A 19,562-nucleotide genomic window follows, 5' to 3' on the forward strand; every position below is an offset into this window, starting at 1 on the left:
TGCACAGTGCTTGTATGCTGTACGTGGCTTGAACTCTCCTCACTCCAATGTGTGCTCCTTATCCATGTTTTGGTAGAGCAGGTTGCATTATAATACCAACTAAAGCCAGTTTCTGAGAATTTTTGATAGGTCACATATACCCTCGGTGTGAAAGGCATTATATTGTATTTGTATACATGTACCACTTATACTGTATTCATACCCAATGTTTTCAAACAATTTTTGCTTTCGCTATGGCATTTTAGCAACATTCCAACATGTTTTTGTTTTTGTTTTTTGATTTTTCAAAGCATTGCACAAAACAGACGAGGCTCAGTGTTTCTTACAAAGATATGGAAGTTGAGTCTTTCTGGGTATTCTGAAGGAAAAAAAAAGATGCCTTTAAAATATCACCTTGAGAAAGCTTTTATTTATGTCCAGTTATTTGTATCTTATTTTGATAGAGAGAGAGAGAGAGAAAAAAAAAGAAGCTGAAATAAATGAATCATGACTTGAATCATGTTTAAATGCTGAGTTAAGTTGTTTAGATTTCTTCCTGTGTTCTCACATCTTCTTCTACAGATATGTTGTCTATAAAGATCAACACTGATATGGGCTGTCCATACACAAGGATGCATCAACTTATCTCAAAAGAAATGAATAGATCAATCTTAGCACACACAAACAACCCCCTCCCACACACACAAACACACAAAATCACTGTGTGACAGATCCATTCAGCAGCTATAATGGACCAAGTTGGTTTCAAGTAAGATAACTTTTTTTGACCTTTAAGTTTAGTCGTGACACTTATGAACCATGTTATGGACACAAGAGAAAAAGCTTTAAAGAGGGTTGAAGAAAAATACTAATTGATGGAAAACAATAGAACACAAATTAAGAATTTATCAAATCTATTCATTAGCCATTAACTCCTGGAATTGTGATCACTCAACAGAAACAAAACACTTTTTAGCTGTGTGTGCAATGGTGAAATACCTGTGTGCGACATTCTGACTCCGTAACACACGAGTGCTTTACAATTACAGTGTGCATTTCAAAGCCATGGAACATTTATGGAATCATTTAGGCTAGAAATGCAGTACACTGAAATTGAAGATATTGCAGGCTTTGCTGTGATGGAAATTTTATGACAAAGCTATTGCTATGTTCTGGCAGAGCTGTAATGGGTATGACTGTCTCATGTACTGTGGCATGTGATTTATTGATTGGTTTATGTACTTCTGAGCAAAATATGAAAAGTTTGCATGCCAACTGAGTTGGGTGTGTGAATGTGGCACACAGAGTTACGGAGATGTTTGACTGCTGGTACAACGTGTAGCAACAAAATTTTATATGCAGTGTATGATCATACAAAATGTGGTCCTATTGTATTTCACACAAAGTGTAGACATTGTAGTGTAACCTTTGTTCTTCCAGAGGGCCCCACTACTTAATAACTTACTCCAGCTCTGCCAGCTGTACAATTTTACACTTGGTTTTAAAGGGACACACTACATTAATGTCCAGAGATGAATGCACTTGGCAGAATTTGAAGACAGCCTCATTCACAGTGCCACAGTGCTCCATTTCATTTGAACACTTTTGCTTGATGGAGCATCAGGTTAAACAAACTTTTTGCACTCTTTACAGATCTCTGTTGTCAGCAATGGTGAGGTATTCGTACTGAAAGAAGTTCAGAGGAAATTCCATAACTTCTGTCATATCAAATTTATAGTAATTTTACCTAAAATTTCATTCATTGTATTCTACTATGAAACATCACCTCCTATACAATCCTATTACAGTCCTCCTGCACAGTGTATGAAGCTGTTTTCAAATTCTGCCATGTGCATAACACTATGTTCTACTATGAAACATCACCTCCTATAATATTTTGGGGAATTGGGAGAACATGAAACAAAAGAGGTACAAAGTCCACATCAAATTCAATTTCCTTTGATCTATCTTGTGCAATGTGACTGCAACAGACAAAACAATCATTACTCTCCTCAGTTTTTACCAATATGAAAGGACACATCGACATAGTGAAAACAACTCAAGCATTTATCAGCATAATTTTCTGAATAATCAAATCATGTTTTTATAAAACAGGTGTGTCAAAACATTGGGGAACACATACTGGCATATTGTACAAAATATGCTACTAAAAAATTGAAGATGAAGACCTTACAATTGATATTGGATTTCACAAGAGTACCCCTTCTTATTTAAATATCACTGCCTACCACCACTCATTAAGAAGACTTTGTGACTTGACATTTTTATAAAAAGGCCAGTCCATTATCAAACCAGTGTTTAAAAAGGGCTCATTTTTTTTTTCTTCTGTGGTTGACTGAAAATATTGTCCACAATTAGTTACTGTATACATAGTAATGTAACACAGATATTCACAATTACCAGTAAATACCACCTAGTTGTACCTTGGTCAAATTGTGTAGTGATTACATCATACCGATAGCATGAATATATGACATGGACTACTTAGTACACATTAACAATGCTGACATCTCATTCAATATTAACAGTATCATTCTACCTCCTCAACTAAGATGACAAAAGTTTCTTTCAAAGAGTGACACGGGTATACTTAGGAAATATCACTTCATAGGAGAAGAGATAATTTTTGTTTCTGCTTTAGTTAAACATTTCAGGAGAGCCAAATTTACTGAGATTGAAGAACATTCAATTTCCACTAGAGTCAACAATTGATCCAGAGGAAGGCATTTTAACTCTAACTTAAATTAGTTGGATGTTTGACTCACAAAGGGTTGGAATATGTCATTGACACACAGAAACAAGAAATCACAATCAAACCTTTCACAATATTTGATACGAGTAAAAATGTTTTAATTCTTATCAAACTGTGACATACATGTATGTACCAGTATACACTGATGTGGCAGGTCCAATTGACCTGGATGTATGTGAAACTTGTGTATTGAAGACATTTTCCCGTAAAGTACTGTAGCTCAAGCGGAAATTTCTGTGAAAATCATGCATACTGGTGGCAACCATCCTTGGTGGGTTTATATCCAAATACTGAGACTTTCTTTCATGTCACTGAAAAGATGCGAAGATCCATCTTTACTGGTAATTTAGAAAACAAAAATCCTGTATTGCAATACAAACATTAGTAAACAATGCGTCTTCATCATTGTGAATAAGTATTGGTAAATCATGCTAGATCAGACATTAATTGCATTGATAGAAAACAACTGATATTTTAAACACACACAAATTCATGCAAACAGAGAACATGAATCGGGCCTACCATTAAAAATTTTAAACTATGGAGTTAAAATTTGAACTACTTGCTAGCACAACTAGTTATCTTGCCTATCATTAGTAGCACTTTGTTCTACTTTGCTGTACTGACATTGCTATTTCTTTCTGGAAGCCATCAGAATGAGGCCTTCAAGCTATGGAATGAATGTTACATGTTAAAAAATAAATCCTTTTCCGATGATGGCTTGGGTGCAACATGCAAATTAATTTCCCCTTTTGTTTGAATACTTTAAGAATTGATAGACACATGCTTGATATTCATAGACATGATTCTAAAAAAGAATTGCATCTCACACGGAAAACTCACAGGAATCTTTATAAAATACAACCAATCTGAAAACAAAATAAAAAAGTTGCAATTTGTCACCCTTCATAAACATAAAGAAACATTCATATGAATACCCTGGGAAACTGAAGAAAGTTTATCATTCATACCATGTGCCACATTAAACAAATTCAAACCATGGAAGTATTGAGGCCGCAAGTTTTTCTATTTGATATTGCTCTACATCAATTACCCAGCAAATGACCCCATCATTAGAAAAGAGGGAAAGACATATTAGATACTGGTAACAATCTAATTTCCAACCTTTCTTTTCCATCAGAAGTCAAAGAAAGTAAATTCGGTCTATTTCACAGATCTGATGTGCCCCTTTTACGGATCTTGCATTGATTGATTAAATGAGTGGGGAATAGATTAGAGAGAATACATGAATCATTCCGGGAGTGGAGAGCCATTATGGAAAAAAGAATTGAAATCTATCATGTCCACAAACATAATGAAAATACAAATGTTCTTTATTTGATCTCATTGCTCCACAATTTGTTGGCTATGATGATTTCCATACACACAGCATTGTCAGCTCGTATGGGGAAAAAGAGAGAAATGTCCATTTACATCAAACCCCAGAAGCCAAATTAGTTGCATGCCTGGAAGATTTTTCTTAGCTGAACTCTTTGTCCACTGAGAGGCAAAATGGTTCAACTTTGAGAAACAAAATCAAGCAAAAATTCACCGAGATACTTACACGCCATATCCTTTTCAACTGATTACTCTCTCATATATCAAAATCCATTACCTTTCAGAAACACTCTTGCATATGTGATTGATAAACACCAGATTCTAAACTGCATGGTTGCCCCTGGCAAACAACATTTGCTTAGAGCTTTGCTCATGCCTTGATATCACACAGCCTTGCCGCAGTGGACTAGCAGGTCGGGGGTTCAATACTCAGAGGAGGAAGGGTATGATGGTCTTCCTGCTGCGAGGGTAGTCCTTGAACTCCTTCTTGTAGTTGCGGTGCTTTCCTCCTGCCCAAATGGCCATCTGGCCAAAGCCGGCCAGACAGAACAGCAGCACTGGACAAGATCGGAAACGACAAAAACTTTCTCTTGAAGGTGAACTGTCACTCCAAGCTGATTTTGAATGACTGGAGTTAAAATCAACTAAATAGAAGATTGTAAAACCAGCAGCATTGAAATTTCTTGAATCGCAGACGACGGCCTTTTACACAGCATGAAACTTCCATGAATTGCCGACCATGAAAAATTATGAGTATACTTAATGCATCATATACAGGGATTGGTTGAATACACACTGCTGGTTGATATTAAACACAACAAAACTGAATGTGCATTAGTCAACACACGTGGAAAAAAAAAATGTCTCCTTAAGAAATTCGCGACAGTTTCATGCACACAGAAATTTCTTGTTTTCCATAAAAGTAGAATTTAATTAAAGCAGTCATAGTCCCACATAGATTCTGAGAGGTGAGCCTCCCCTCAGCTACCACTGTGCATAAACAAGAGTGTCATTCTCCTCTGAATACTGACCTGGTAAACACTGTGTCATGATGGCAAAAGCGATCCAGGCCACTGTCTCATAAGTGTAGTTTGGACAGCTGACAAAGCGGAACATCTGGGTCATGGGGTTACTAGTTGGGAAGGGAATGCGTCTCTCCTTGGTGCCCGGGGGTCGAAGGTCACGCAGTGCCACATGGATGCAGAAGTTTCCGTATTCAGAGAGCTGTGAACAGTATAACACAAGCCTTTTATTTATCCATGTAGAATATGTGGAAAATAATATTCAGTCACATTAACAGGACACACATGTAGTTCTTGCAATGTATTCTTCAAGACTAGACTTCACAGCCAAAATTGAAGATGATGGCAATCAATTTGAATAAAAATATTTTTGAGCTGATTTTATATACCAGGATATGCTAAGCATTTATGGTGCAATCCATTTACAGTTAATTCTTTTGTTTTCTGTATGTTTGAACACTTGAGTCAATGTACCAATGATGATATCAACCTTGGTTATATATACACGTTACACAGGATCTTTTCAAGGTTATCATTAAATAATCCCCATCCCCAACCAAGACAACATCGACTTCCTTATGCTGTATACGCTGTTATTTTCGCGAATGAGGTCATAGACATTTTCGCGAGATGTTGTTTTTGCGAATTGATGCCGACACTAACGTAAATGTGCTATTCGCCTAGCGCATTGAGTCATTTTCGCGTGTTGTTAGATTCGCGATCCAACTGAGATTCGCGAAATTCACGAAAATTAAGCCCTCATGAATATAACAGCTTATACAGTATACAGAATTTCATGACAATCACTTACCACAAACAAAAACAGGCCAAAATACACCTGTCCATTGCCAAGAGCTGGATGTCAAGAGTAAAGATACAACTTTCAATCTCATGTCAGAATATCACTATGAAAATCAGTGAAAGCTAGCATAATATGCATTCATTTAAATTAATGTGAGAAAGAAAAAAATGAAACAAAAGAACAGGCTAGAAAATATCTCAGCTGAAAATAAGTTAGAGTGTGAATACATTTCTCTTTTCATGCTATCATGTATCAAAGTTACCATCAAACCTACATTTGTATTTCATATTTCTGTAAACATCTCAAAAATAATCTTCATGTATCGAACTGTTCCACTGATATTTTTATCATCCTAAAATACACATCATATTGTAACACTCCCACCTCAAACAATAAGATACCATTTGATTACATGAGATCAGAGAAGGAACTGTGGAGCTGATGTGTTTATGTATAAATTAGTCTGAACCAATTTAGTAAATTACCACTCAGACTTAAATTTCTGCAAAGTACTGAACAGATACTTTCTCTGCTGTGATATATTCCTTTTTTGGGGGTTTGAGGCAAATTCTTTTTTGGTTTCACTTTGCTATAAGAACATATTGTTATGATTAAGAGAATGCTTTTCTCAACTTACTTGGAGGAGTGTAGAGAGGGTGGTTCATGAAGTATGCGATAAAGGCAGCAAATCCCCAGTAATAGCTGGAATTCTGTAAGACATCAAAGCCAATTAAGAGGTAACAAAATGAAGCAACAAGCATAAAGCTCTTAAATGTGTCCCTTTCAATAATAATCATAATAAAATTTACAGCGTTCTTTTTTTTTTTTGGGGGGGGGAGGAGAAGGAGGGCTATTTGACTGTCCATTTGTATGTTATCAGCTGATAGGATAATTTTTATTCTCACAAGAGAAAAAGAAAGGATGTAAAATACTATTGAGCAAACACTATCATGCATATGTAGATAAAACAAAAGACAAAGGTACTGGCTGAAAAGGTAACTTATCCTACGAGTAAGAAGAAAAAATTTACTTACATTAAATAAGGTAATTTATCTTTCACAAAATACCAGGTAATCTGTAATCATTTGAAATCATGACATGACAAGACTTGTTGATTTGCAAAGAAATGACTTGGAACACAAATCTGAAAAAAAAAAAAAAAAACACCCAAAGCACCCCAAGCAATATCTAAACCTTCACATCACACTAAACATATACTATATCCCTTGACCTGTGTCAGATCTGGCAAGATTAGGTTTTGGGGAGGAAGACAAGATGTAGAAGGTTGTAGTGATGGAGAAACAAACCTTGAATATGTTCATGATAGGCATGGTTGCATTGGAGAATCGGTGAATGAAGACCGTCTCTAGCAGCCGCTTGCCATAGTGGAGGACCCAACATCCAACAGCCAGGCTTGATGAGGACAAGATGGCGAGATGTTATGCATGGAAAAATCACATCAACATCACCAGCATCATCTTTGTCATCATTCATCATTTACATAAACACCACCATTCATCAACCATCATCATTCATCATCATTATCACCACCATCATTCACCACCATCATCATCATCATTACCATCATCACCATCATCATTTAGCATCACCATCGTCATTCTCCATCATCACTATAATCATTTATCATCATCATCATCATTCACCACCATCATCATCACCATCATCATTTAGCATCACCATCATCATTATTCATCATTATTCATCATTATTCATCATTATCATCATCACCACCATCATCATTAATCATTACCACTATCATCATAATCATCATCATCATCATCATCATCAACATTATAATCATCATCACCATGATATCCACCTATGCAGATATGTTAACGTCTCATGCAAATGTCTACTTCATAAGTCTTGCAAGGTCTGCCCCGTGGTCTTGGACAAGACACTGAGAGAAGTTTGTAGCCATTTGGGACAAGCGGCCATCATATTTTCTTTCATCTTTCTGCAAATCTTAGATGTCCATAGGTTGCTGCTGTGTATTCCAGTGGTCCTGATACTTACACAGATCCACACTCACACGCTCTCACACACACACATACATACACAATAATCATAAAATACACAGATAGGGTACCAGTAATATTTCACAATTTGAAGTACTCTCTAAAACACTTCCTTGAAAGAAGTCAGAAACGTGTAACATGAAGATGAAAATACTCACTTCACAACATAATTGCGGGGTTGGGAGGCAGCTTCGGCTCCGTAGATGAGAGACGGTCGCAGGTAGAAGAGAAGGTAGACAAAAAGAGGCCCACTGTACTCAGTCAGAAAAACCTGAGAATGATCAAGACAGGAAGATAATAACGGAAAGAAGAAATCTTAAAAAAACAACAACAACAAACAAACAAACTAGAAATGTCGCTATGGCGACTGATGCCTCCGCCATAATGCATGATTCTCCCAATAGGCGTATAGTACAATGTCTTCACAATGTGTGATCCATGACAGTTTCACATAACTGGCAAAATATTGAAATGACAGGTTTGTCAGAAATGTCTTGAACTGGGTTTGCTGTAATTTTCTAAGAGTGCAGGTACACATATTTGGGGAATTTTGGGGAAGTTTATGCATTGAGTAATTTCCAAGGTACGAAGAAAGAGTGTGATGACGGTACAAAATAGATTTTTTTTTTTTTTTTTTTTTTGGGGGGGGGGGGGGGAAGATATCTGGCCTTTGACCCTTAACCTTTGACCTTTGACCTTCTGGCTGGAAATTTCCTGGAGAATCTCCATTAGGTAATGCATGTATTAAGTTTTGAAACTAATAATGCAAGCATTGCATATACTAGTATATGAGGGAAATAATAAAATTTTGAGGAGTTGACGTTGACCTTTGACCCCTGACTATTGACCCATGACCCTTAAATTCGCCAGATAATCCCTGCCAGACAGTACATGCATACTTACCAAGTTCCATGAAGATACATTGAACCATTTGCGAGAAAAGTAATATTGCAACAATTTCACCTAACCTTTGACCTTTTGACCTTTGACCTTATGACATGAAACTCTCTCTGGAGAATCTTTACGCAGTAGTAGATGTCCACACCAAGTTTCAAGAAAATACCTTCGGGCATTGCATAGATATGGGAAAAATTGCAACATTTGTAGTGTTTGACCTTGACCTTTTGACCTTTGACCTCTTGCCAATGTCACTAAAATCTACTCAACTCATTGTCCCATCATACATAATCATTGGACCAAGTTTGGTGAAATCTGCTTCATCCAGTTTTGAGTTATCACGTAAATAGATAAATTTTAGGATTTGACCTTGATCTTTGACCTTTGACCTCTGTCCGATTTCACTGGAAAACTAATCAGGTAATTGTCCCATCATACATCATCCTCCAACAAAGTTTGGTGAAATTTGCTCCATCCAGTCTTGAGTTATCGCGTAAACGGATACAATTTCATGATTTGACCTTGACCTTTGACCTTTGACCCAAAATCTAATCAAATAATTGCCCCATCATACTTCATACTTAGACCAAGTTTCGTAAAATTCCAGTAAATACTACTCAAGTTATCGCGTAAACGAAAGCGGACGGACGGACGTATGGACGGACAGACAACCCGAAAACATAATGCCTCTGGCACCACTTCGTGGCGGAGGCATAAAAATTGGCAGAAAATTCTGTCAAAATCTTTAAAAATTGTTCTTTCTCCCATCCCCTCATATAACTCTCTACTTTGTCTGTTTTTGGTGGGCTTATTTCGGACAGTATTTTCTGTTTGGTCTCCTTGCAGCATCGCTAATTCTGGGTTTGAAAAGATTCCACCTCCCACTAAAAAAAAAAAAAGAAAAAGAAATGAAGAAGAAGGAAACCCCAACGAAACACCATCCACCACCATGTAACAAGAAGACAATGTACACACAACCTTTGAAAAGCAATAACAATAATTCAGCGTTCCTCACACAATTCTTTTTTCTCCAGAACCACTCCACAAAAAAAAATTAAAAAAAAAGAAAGAAAAACGAAAACAACGAAAAAGATAGCAAAGCTAAAACTACCACATCTCATCCCTATCAATGCCGGTATTTTTTTAATCCTTGGCTTCAGCAATCCAAAATGTCTTCTCAACCATCACATAGTGTCTCACTCACTGTAGTCCATCCCACTTGTGGTCCCAGATCCTTGAAGTAGAGAGTGTCGCCATGGGTGATGTTCAGGGAACTGAGAGTCACATCCCCCTTTAGTGACTTGCCCTCTGACATCATTGATGACAGCATGAGAAAAAAGAAAAGTTGAGAGATGTCGACTTACAACACTGAGGTTAGGTGGTATACAAATCATACACATCAGTGAGGGGCATTATCAAGAATTACCCACACAATCTAGACACCTTTGGAACAGCCTCACATGCTGGGGGCAATAGGCAAGGATGTTAGGACTGACATGTATTACTCGCTCGCTCTATATAAATGATGAAGCAGAACCTTGCCATTTGGTAAATCAACCTCATCAAAAGTACCTGGTAAATAAATAATGAAATCTTGCCTAGTCACCATTACAATGTGTTAGTGCTAATGAAAGGTCACTATACATTATTATATACCTCATATGGGCAATTCCACGGTAACTGACGTTACACGTAAGGATTTTCATGAAATTGTTTACCTTGTAGTTTTGTGAATGAAAGCACCTTGGGCTTGCAATTAGCATTGATGAATAAGTTCATGACATTGAAGAAATAGGTGGAAAGTTTTTCTCTCAAACTGCATTTCTTATCACATAGCAAGTGAAAATGTGTCGGTAACTGACGTTACGGAAAAAGGACATGGGAAATGATGGTGTAGATGTAAATGGAAATATCTCATGTCCCTGACTTTTAGCCTTTATGTGTTTAATGTGGCAATACACCTAGGTTCTTAGGAACAGGTGTGCAAAATAATGTGCAATTTAGTTGTCTCCTTTTACCACCATGCCAATTTCAGTAAAGGCATGACGGTAACTGACGTTACGCTTACATTTGCCATAGGGTTTACACATGCAAAATCATGATTGGGAATAGCTATGTGATATTTCATAATTCTGACCATTCAGAATGATTTGGTTGATATGGAGTCATACCTTGGTTCATCAGTCATAAATACACAATGAAATGAAACAGTAGTCCATTTTCTTTGTATTCTATGAAAACTTAAAGGTAAACATGTCAGTAACTGACGTTACGTAACTGACGTTACACATACTTTACCGTGGGGTTTACAGAGAACTAATTTATTTAACAGGTTATTATACTGCTGCAATGTACCAGTGACAATCCCAGGCAACTACAGCAACAAATTAAAACAAAATCTAAAGACACAAATAATATTGGGTGGGCCCTTTAGGGGGCACCCCCCCCCCCCCATGCCATAGCACAGTTGGGCAAAAATAATGTAAATGCACAAGAGGATATTTCTTGACATTTGTCTGAAGATTTAATTTTTATTCAACATTTATGATTACACAGAGCCATTAATAGATTAAGCAGTTCCAAGTATGAATATATTGACATGGCTAAGGGCTTTTTTTGTTTGTTTGTTTTTTAATGAACAGGAAAGTTTTTATCTACATAGAGTGCTCCACCCATAATACCTTGTAGTACTAAACAAAACATGGATATTTTTGTGCTTGAAAAAAATATCAAAATATCTTCCAGGTCATGGGGGAAAAAAAACATGTATCAACTCATAAATATGCATAAATATGTATCAAATCTATTGTGATATATTTCTCCTTCTTTTCTTTATTTTACTCCTGATGATCTCCATCATCAATTGATTTAAATGAAAAGTGTCGCACTTTTAATATTTCTCTGTGAGGAAGAAAAATAAATGCTTTTTTGGTCAAAAGAGCATTATTGTTTTATTCCTAGCTTGAAGTAATTTAACTGTTTTTCTTTTCCTTTTCACTGATATATCACGGCTTGCAAATCCATTCGAGATACCAAAAAATCGGACTTTGCAACGAAAGAATACTAAAATCAATATAAAAAACTCTTCCTGTTCATAATTATCATGTGTTGTATTACAAAATGTCCCTGCATGAATAGAATAAAGTAATCAACAAATACACACTGTATGAACATTTTTTTTAAAACCCTATAGAATCCTCTCTCACTTTGAGCAACATCAGTGTTAAGTTTCAAACAATAATGAGTACATGCCTTACGTACCATAATACAAGATGAGCCATGTTAACTACACCACACATTTAAGTGCAAGAGAAGAAATATCTGTTTGTGCATTTGCCTTGAGGTAGAAATTTGACTAAGCTTCCTGAAAAAAAAAAAAGAAAAATGCCAGCAAAAGCAAACATTGGTGAAGATTGTTAAACTGTTGGTATACAGTTGTGCAGAAGTTTGTTTGTTGTTTTTTTTTTTTGTAGAAAATGTGGTTGACATGCAATCATGTCACTGATTAGGCCTACAAACTTTGGTAGCTTTATCATCCTGTAGGACTGGAAATGTACTAATTTGAGTGCATATATACTGCATGTGGCAAACTAAACTTCCAGATGTTTTAACCTTAAACTTGTGCTGAATCAAAAATCGAAAGCTCAAGCTTCCCCCCCCCCCCAAAAAAAAAAAGATAATCATGGTAAATGAATGAATAAATGAATTTAGAAATAAAATAAAATTTAAAAAAAAATATCCATGGACATACCATGGTAATGACATCATTTCCTATGAAAGGGATTGCTGCTCTTTGTTGTAAGTTGACTTCCCAGATGTATTGAAATGGCCAAAAGTCAAAAAATTTGCCTCAGTTATAATTACTGTCATGGTAACTGACGTTACATACTCGTGTATGACGTTTCGGTAACTGACGTTACACATTTTGTAGTGTTCATTTTGACTCTCCAGTATGCCAAGTATCCTTATTTCTGGTATTAAAATAAAGGCATATGGGCATACATTAGAAATCCCAAGTTACATCATACAGCTCACTTCCTTTGATGAATAAACTTAAAAATTCCTTGTTTTTGGTAACTGACGTTACATCCATCATTATCAAAGTAATTAACAGTTTTTATCAAATTCTTTAAAGCTACCAGCTTTTTTTTCTATCGTGTGGTAAAAGACTTCTCTTGTAACTGCATACATGTGAAAGATTGTTGTTTAGAGTACTGATAAAGTGGATATACAGAGAGTAAGTTATGCAACAATACACTCTTTTCACCATTGAGTTATAGGCATATTTTGGCAGCCATTTTGAAAATCAAAATGGCCGCTTTTATTGAAAAACATAATGATTCTTAAAACTTCAACTCAAGTACTGTCTGAAAATGTATGGTGTTTGAAACAAATATCATTTTGAATTTTTGGCACCTGTGTCCTAGTTACCGTGGAATTGCCCATATATAGAATCCTCTTATCTGATTGGTTAAAAGGGGAGTCATGAAAATAGCTGTGCCCCAGTGTTGATCAAAATGACATTTACTGTGCCTGGGGCACAGTTGATTGACTGTGCCCTGTAAATACGTTTGGAGACAGACAGTTGCAACCCCGTACACATAGATCACATGTACGCACCAATGATACGACCGCCGCGCTGTCGATCAGCGTTGATTATGAATTCATGCTACTATATCTATATTTCGGAATCTATATTTTTGGTATATAAAACAAATAATGACTGCTTAATATTCGGGGCACAGTTAAAATTATGTAGGCCCTCGGTGATGTGAAAACCGTAACCATGCCCTCAGCTTCGCTTCGGGCATAGTTACGGTTTTCACATCACCTTGGGCCCATAATTTTAACTGTGCCTCTCATAGCAGTCATTATTTGTACACTAATGACCAGTCATAAGCAAAATTATGTGACAGGCAAAATAAATGCCTGGTCACACCTAAAAAGTTAAGCCATATCAGCATTCAATCCTCAAAACATGCCATTCTATTTTCAGCCTTTACCAAGAGTACTAATTCCTAATTTTGCAAGTGTTTGAGTCATACTGCCAAATACATGGTTTTGCACTGCCCCTGCTGCTAACTTTTTATGGAACACTTCCATAAACCCTATCACACAATAAATTACCTGTTGACTAAGATCTGCTGTACATCTCTTGGGACACAATACTTGCCTTCACATTAGTCTTTGAGTCTAGGGGACAATCCACAGGACTTTATTGCTTATGGCTGACTGACCAATTTAAAGGGACTGCTATTCTGAGTGACTCCTACAAGGTAAGTACTGTATTACTTTGCAACTACTGGAAGTCAATTGCTGCTTTACAATTCAAAAGGTTTGATGCTCAGCATTGCCTCCAATGTGATATTGACTTAACATTAAATGCACTTATGTACTTACTTGGTTCCGTCTTGTATGACTGTCGTTCTGGATAATATTTGGAATCTGCAGAACAGGAAATAATTAGGAAAATCCAATATCTTAATTTGGCTTTGCTAGAAATTACCAATCTAATGCTGCCGTAACAAAATAGTGAACATCGAAATCATGTAAATATGCTTGTACCTGCAAAGTTCTAATGTTGAGATGAACAAGGTGTTACATGAATACCACCTCACCACAGAAATGATCAATTTCAGAATGAGCTGGACTGTATGTTACGCATTGTAAGCAATCCTCTCACAATACAAAATCAAACAGTTAAAGGGATATTCCAAACGATTTTCATAATTTTACATCATGAGGTACATAAATCGACAGCTCCATGTATGGATTTGTGGAATTTATTGTGGTCCTTGAGCAAAGAAACAATATTCTGAAAAATCTTTAACAAATTACACTAAACAGTGTTGATGACATAGGAGCCTCACATATTTCAGAAATGTAGCAGTGTAATGCCATTACAATACCACTTGCTTAAAGGGTGTGTACAGTTCTGGTCGAGGTGAGGATTTAGCTTTTAATGTTTTGAGAGATATTCAGAAACCACTCTATGAGATGTCAAAGAGCATGCAATTCTAAGGGATATCAAAAGTTTACTTGATGAAACTCTGTCTTGAAATGGCGGAGATATCGAAAAACAAGGTGAAACAAAGAGATCCTAATAAAAGGCGTGGCCTGTCGCCTTTTATCATCATTACTTTTTTGGATATCTCAGCCATTTGAAAACCAATTTTCATCAAATAAACGTTGAATCCTTCTTAAAATTACATGTTCTTTCATATTTCATATGAGGTTTCTCATTATCTCACTAAGGAATGTTCAAAACATGAATCCCCACCTCAACCAGTACAGTTCACCTGTGTAGAATGTATGCATGCCATCTTCTTTTGTTCTGCTTCCTTGAGCCCCAACTCATGCATTATTATGGTGAGGCTGCTATGTCATAATCTTTGTTCATTGCAATTTGTTGTAAATTTTGAAAACATTTTATTCCTCAACTCAATCACAATAAATTCTGAAACTCTGTACTTGGTATATCTAATTCATAGTTGTTCAAATGTAAAAGTCTGAAAATCATCTGGAGGTCTCCTTTAATTGTCATATTTATCACAGAAAATATTGCTTGGAATTACAATAACTTCCAAGTTTAAAACAATTGGCAGTGCAAGTAACACAGGATATTGACACAGTTACTAGTATTCTATGTTGAATGAGAACACAGAACAACGATATAACATTAGGTAGCTCCAATATACACTGCATCTCACTAGAGTATTTTCTTTTATTCCTTTTTTTAATATATAGAACAATTAATTCTTTGTCCCTAATAAAGTGGAGTCTGTTCCAGAGCACACACTTGGGCTTTTGAGGAACTGTGACTTATCGGAGCACTTATCAATGTGGACATGTCCGTGTGTGGCATTGACTGACATGCAATCACAGCATCACTTACTTTTCCGGTAGAACGCATCTTTGACATCACCAATTGTGGAGCTGGAGCTCAACTGGGGAAGAAAACAAATATTGGTGTGAAGGCGATTTATAGTACATCAGTGATTTCTTGTTTCGATAAGCTGTAGGCCTACAAATAATAAACACTACATCTGCAAAAATAACAAGAGAAATTCTATCAAACAAAAGGCAAAATATGAATGATCATACACACTTCCATGATATATGATGGAATTTCATTCAATTTATGTGACCTTTTCTTCTTTCTTCCATTCTCCCATTGAGGACAGCACACTGCTGGGCCTTCACATCCCTGACGGAATAGCTCTACTCTACATCATCACTGACAGTTGATCATGAAAATGTTGCAAAAGAAAAAAGAAATTAACAACACAACATGGACAGACAGAAATAACCTCTTTTCCCTCTTAGAAAAAAAAAACATAATCTGTAAAAATCTTCAATACTGAAGAAAGCAGAATAAACAAAAGATGAGACAATTATGCGTATGAAAACATAATGGAATGTTGCATCCCTGTGAATGACATTTGTGATTATCAGTGATTCTTTACATCAAGGGCAGAGCCAATTACATGATAGATTGCTTAAAATCTCTCCCCCCCCCCCCTTTGGCGCATCACTTCTATAGTTAGAAAGTACAAAATCTTGTCAGGATATATTGATAGAAAGACTATAAAATCAGTTACCTATAAAATCATAGTTCCAGCTTAATCTTCTCTCATACTTGCAACATTTCTAAAGGACGTGCCAAACATTTTATCAGGAATGATAAAAGAAGTTCAAAATATAAATTATCATCAAACATCGGAGGTGTTGAAGCACAACACACAAGTTCACTCACCGACAAGTTGATTGTCATAATGCACATTTCCTTTACACACCTGCCCGAGTATACAAGGGACTACCCTTCCACCGGTTAACTTTACGAAAGGCTTATTACTAAACTTTCTTTGAGTTGTTGTCATGAATACTAATATAAAAACATAGACATTTGAAGTGCACAGTATTCTTTTGTTCATAAACTGGCATGCACTACCAGTATACCCTTAATACCACCAACTACATTTTGTAAGTCTTGTCTTCAAGCCATTTCACTTTAAATCTTATACTGACTTGTCATCCCCCATAAAAGTCTTTAGTACAAATTAATATTAGTACTTATAATGCAAAATATACAAGAATCTTCAATATAGAACTCAGATTTTACATGGATTGTACTATTTCCCCTGGAGCCAAATTAAAGCTTACCGAGTTACAGGATATAAACCTGCCCTTGACATGGACTGTAATGTAGTCTTTACATCCCTTTTAAACATAGTGGACTTATACTTATATTCCTTTTTTTGTTTGTTTATCACACGTTTAAAAGACCTTCTACACCTCTAAAGTAACAAAATGCTGAAAGTTTGCGACTGATGGTAAAACACTTTACAACAATGAAACGTTGCTTCTCACCACATTAATTTCTTTTATGATTGATGAAAAGTCATACTTACATTGGAGAGAACGGCAACCTCTTTTCCCGAGCGGGCACTCAAGATTTTGACCTGAAACCAGATGAGAGAAATGCTCACATACATCATGTATGCTACATACCAAAACTACATACTGTCTAACACGGTATCGGTAACATGCGACACAAAATGTGGAAATGGATACAAGTGTGTATGAATATTTGGCAATTGTGCACTTTACGGCCCTATATTATCGGTGTGAAATTTTACCCTAATCGAGCAGTGCATGCGAATTTGAGTACCTATCAGGCACCGCGGGTTCGACAGCGTGTCGTTCGACAGCTTTAGATTTTAGATGCGCGGACGTTCAAAGGAAAAAAACATGTTCTGAGCGTGCGCAGAAGCGCGCTTAAAGTTAATCTATTTTTAGCTTGCGTCGCCTGAGTTTTTCACTACGCGTACTGGGCTATTTTCATGTCCGCACAGTTTGCGACATAGAGAGCTTCTTCATGCACTGATCATACGGGGGCGCGATTGTATTTTTTATACGTTGTGTCCCAGCGTAATCTAAAGCTACTTTTCCACACGACGCAGGGAGAGAAGAACGTCCAGTGCAAGCGTCGGCTCAAACGTCCGCGCGTCAAAATCTAAAGCTCCCTAATGAGTGTGTGTGTGTGTGATGAAAGCACTTACGGTACGCCACATGGTTGCTCTATAAACGCATTTTGCTGCAAGGCGCGGCGTGATCGAGCGCGAGCAGACCCCAGACAAACGGGATGCTGTGCATTGGCACACAACGGAATGCAATGGTAAACTTCCGTGCTTCAGTCATGATTTTAAATGAATGAATTCTGCGTTACATCTTAAGCTGGGGATCACTAATTAACCTATTTCAGAGGACATATGTCCACTCACAGCCTTGGCGAAATTAATCTGTGAAATTATAATAAAAAAAAACAAAAAATCTTATCCCGATTCATCTGTCTGTTAGTGTTTATTTCGTCCAGGCCTACAATACCGTTCCCCGAGCCCAAACAGACGCCATGCGAAGTGTGTATAGCTACCGATTTACGGGCAGCCATTACATGGACACACACACACACACAAGCGATTGAGATTGTGTACGGTGTGGACATGCTGGATATGATGATCAATTTCGGTAAGTTTCATTACGTACATTTGAATATATATAGCATCAGATGTAGAGTAAATATTGAAGAGTATACTCGATGAGTTTGAGGTGACAAAAATGATCGTAAGTATCAAAAGTCAAAGCTATCGTGATACGATTACGTCGCTCTCCTAGTGATTGGTGGTCCCGCGCGTACAGCCCTGTCGCGACGTACCATGTACAGCGACTGGGCTGTGTAAAGTTAGATTGCAGTAACACCTGTGCAAAATTTCGTTCCACTTGACTTAGTCCAATGTTACTTTCATAAAAATAAATGAAAATGCACCGTAATCCGTATGCATGCGTATAACGCTCGCTAGCTCCGGTCCACGTACGTGTTACATGTACAATGTACGTAGCTATAGCCCGCGCTCGTAATTCGATTTTGGGTCGGGTTGACCCGGTTTGAAAATTGATTTTAAAACGATGATTTTCTCTCTTTTATCGAATAGTATAGACAAAGAGCGACAGGTGAGGTATGTTACTGTTATAACTTGTACTTGAAGTCATATTGGACCTGTTTTATGCAGTTTTGATTTTCGTGGGTTTGCAAATGTGGGCTAGTACCTTTAACAGTTTATAGTGTCCTAATAGTTTGTGTCAAGGTCGAGGAGCGTCCCGGGGTTAACGTTAACGTTAGGTCTAACGTTAATTTGTGGTCCAGTGCAGTGCTAACGACTAGAGTCTAGCTTCTACAATCTACAGTTGTATTTTTGGAACTGCTAAAACACATGTAAAAATAAATTTACAACTTGTAACAACAAATGTTCTCTCTGAACTCATTTTTTAGCTCGTTTGCTACGGTGACCGAAAATTGCATCAGCAGAATGACAAACTGCCCCTGTACAATTCCACCGCGCACTAAGCTCATAGAATAGCCTGGCCGCCGGTCGTCGGGTGCGGCACAACAGCTGCAGCAGGGGATCGAGTGCCCCCGCTGCCCGTATCCATGCTGCTATCCAGGCGCCTCATTACGGCCTTGATATTTACGACACTTCGTACAACATATTGACTCCTGTGCTTGCTTTTGGCACTATCTGACAGGAAAAACTTACTCAATGTTTTGCAAAACAGTAAATCCGCATATGAACTTACATCCATGGTGCTTAATGGCGTGGAAGACGCAGCTAGATGATTAATCAGGCACGACCCTCGATGTGTCCTGGATCCTG

General features: G+C 37.1%; 1 protein-coding gene across 1 annotated transcript; it reads right to left on the bottom strand.

Annotated features, from left to right (window-relative positions):
- Nucleotides 1–1,927: 1,927 nt before the first annotated feature.
- LOC140236776 (very-long-chain enoyl-CoA reductase-like) lies at nt 1,928–19,562 on the bottom strand. Its single transcript, XM_072316706.1, has 11 exons — nt 19,486–19,562; nt 17,262–17,312; nt 15,746–15,797; nt 14,251–14,295; nt 10,055–10,158; nt 8,112–8,224; nt 7,222–7,327; nt 6,552–6,624; nt 5,924–5,967; nt 5,122–5,314; nt 1,928–4,647 (listed from the first exon to the last, which is right to left on the bottom strand). The coding sequence occupies exons 1-11, from the start codon at nt 19,489–19,491 to the stop codon at nt 4,520–4,522; spliced, it is 915 nt and encodes a 304-aa protein (XP_072172807.1). The 5' UTR covers nt 19,492–19,562; the 3' UTR covers nt 1,928–4,519.

This window comes from Diadema setosum, chromosome 13 (genome assembly GCF_964275005.1).
Source record: "Diadema setosum chromosome 13, eeDiaSeto1, whole genome shotgun sequence".
In the NCBI taxonomy this organism is placed as follows: Eukaryota; Metazoa; Echinodermata; class Echinoidea; order Diadematoida; family Diadematidae; genus Diadema; species Diadema setosum.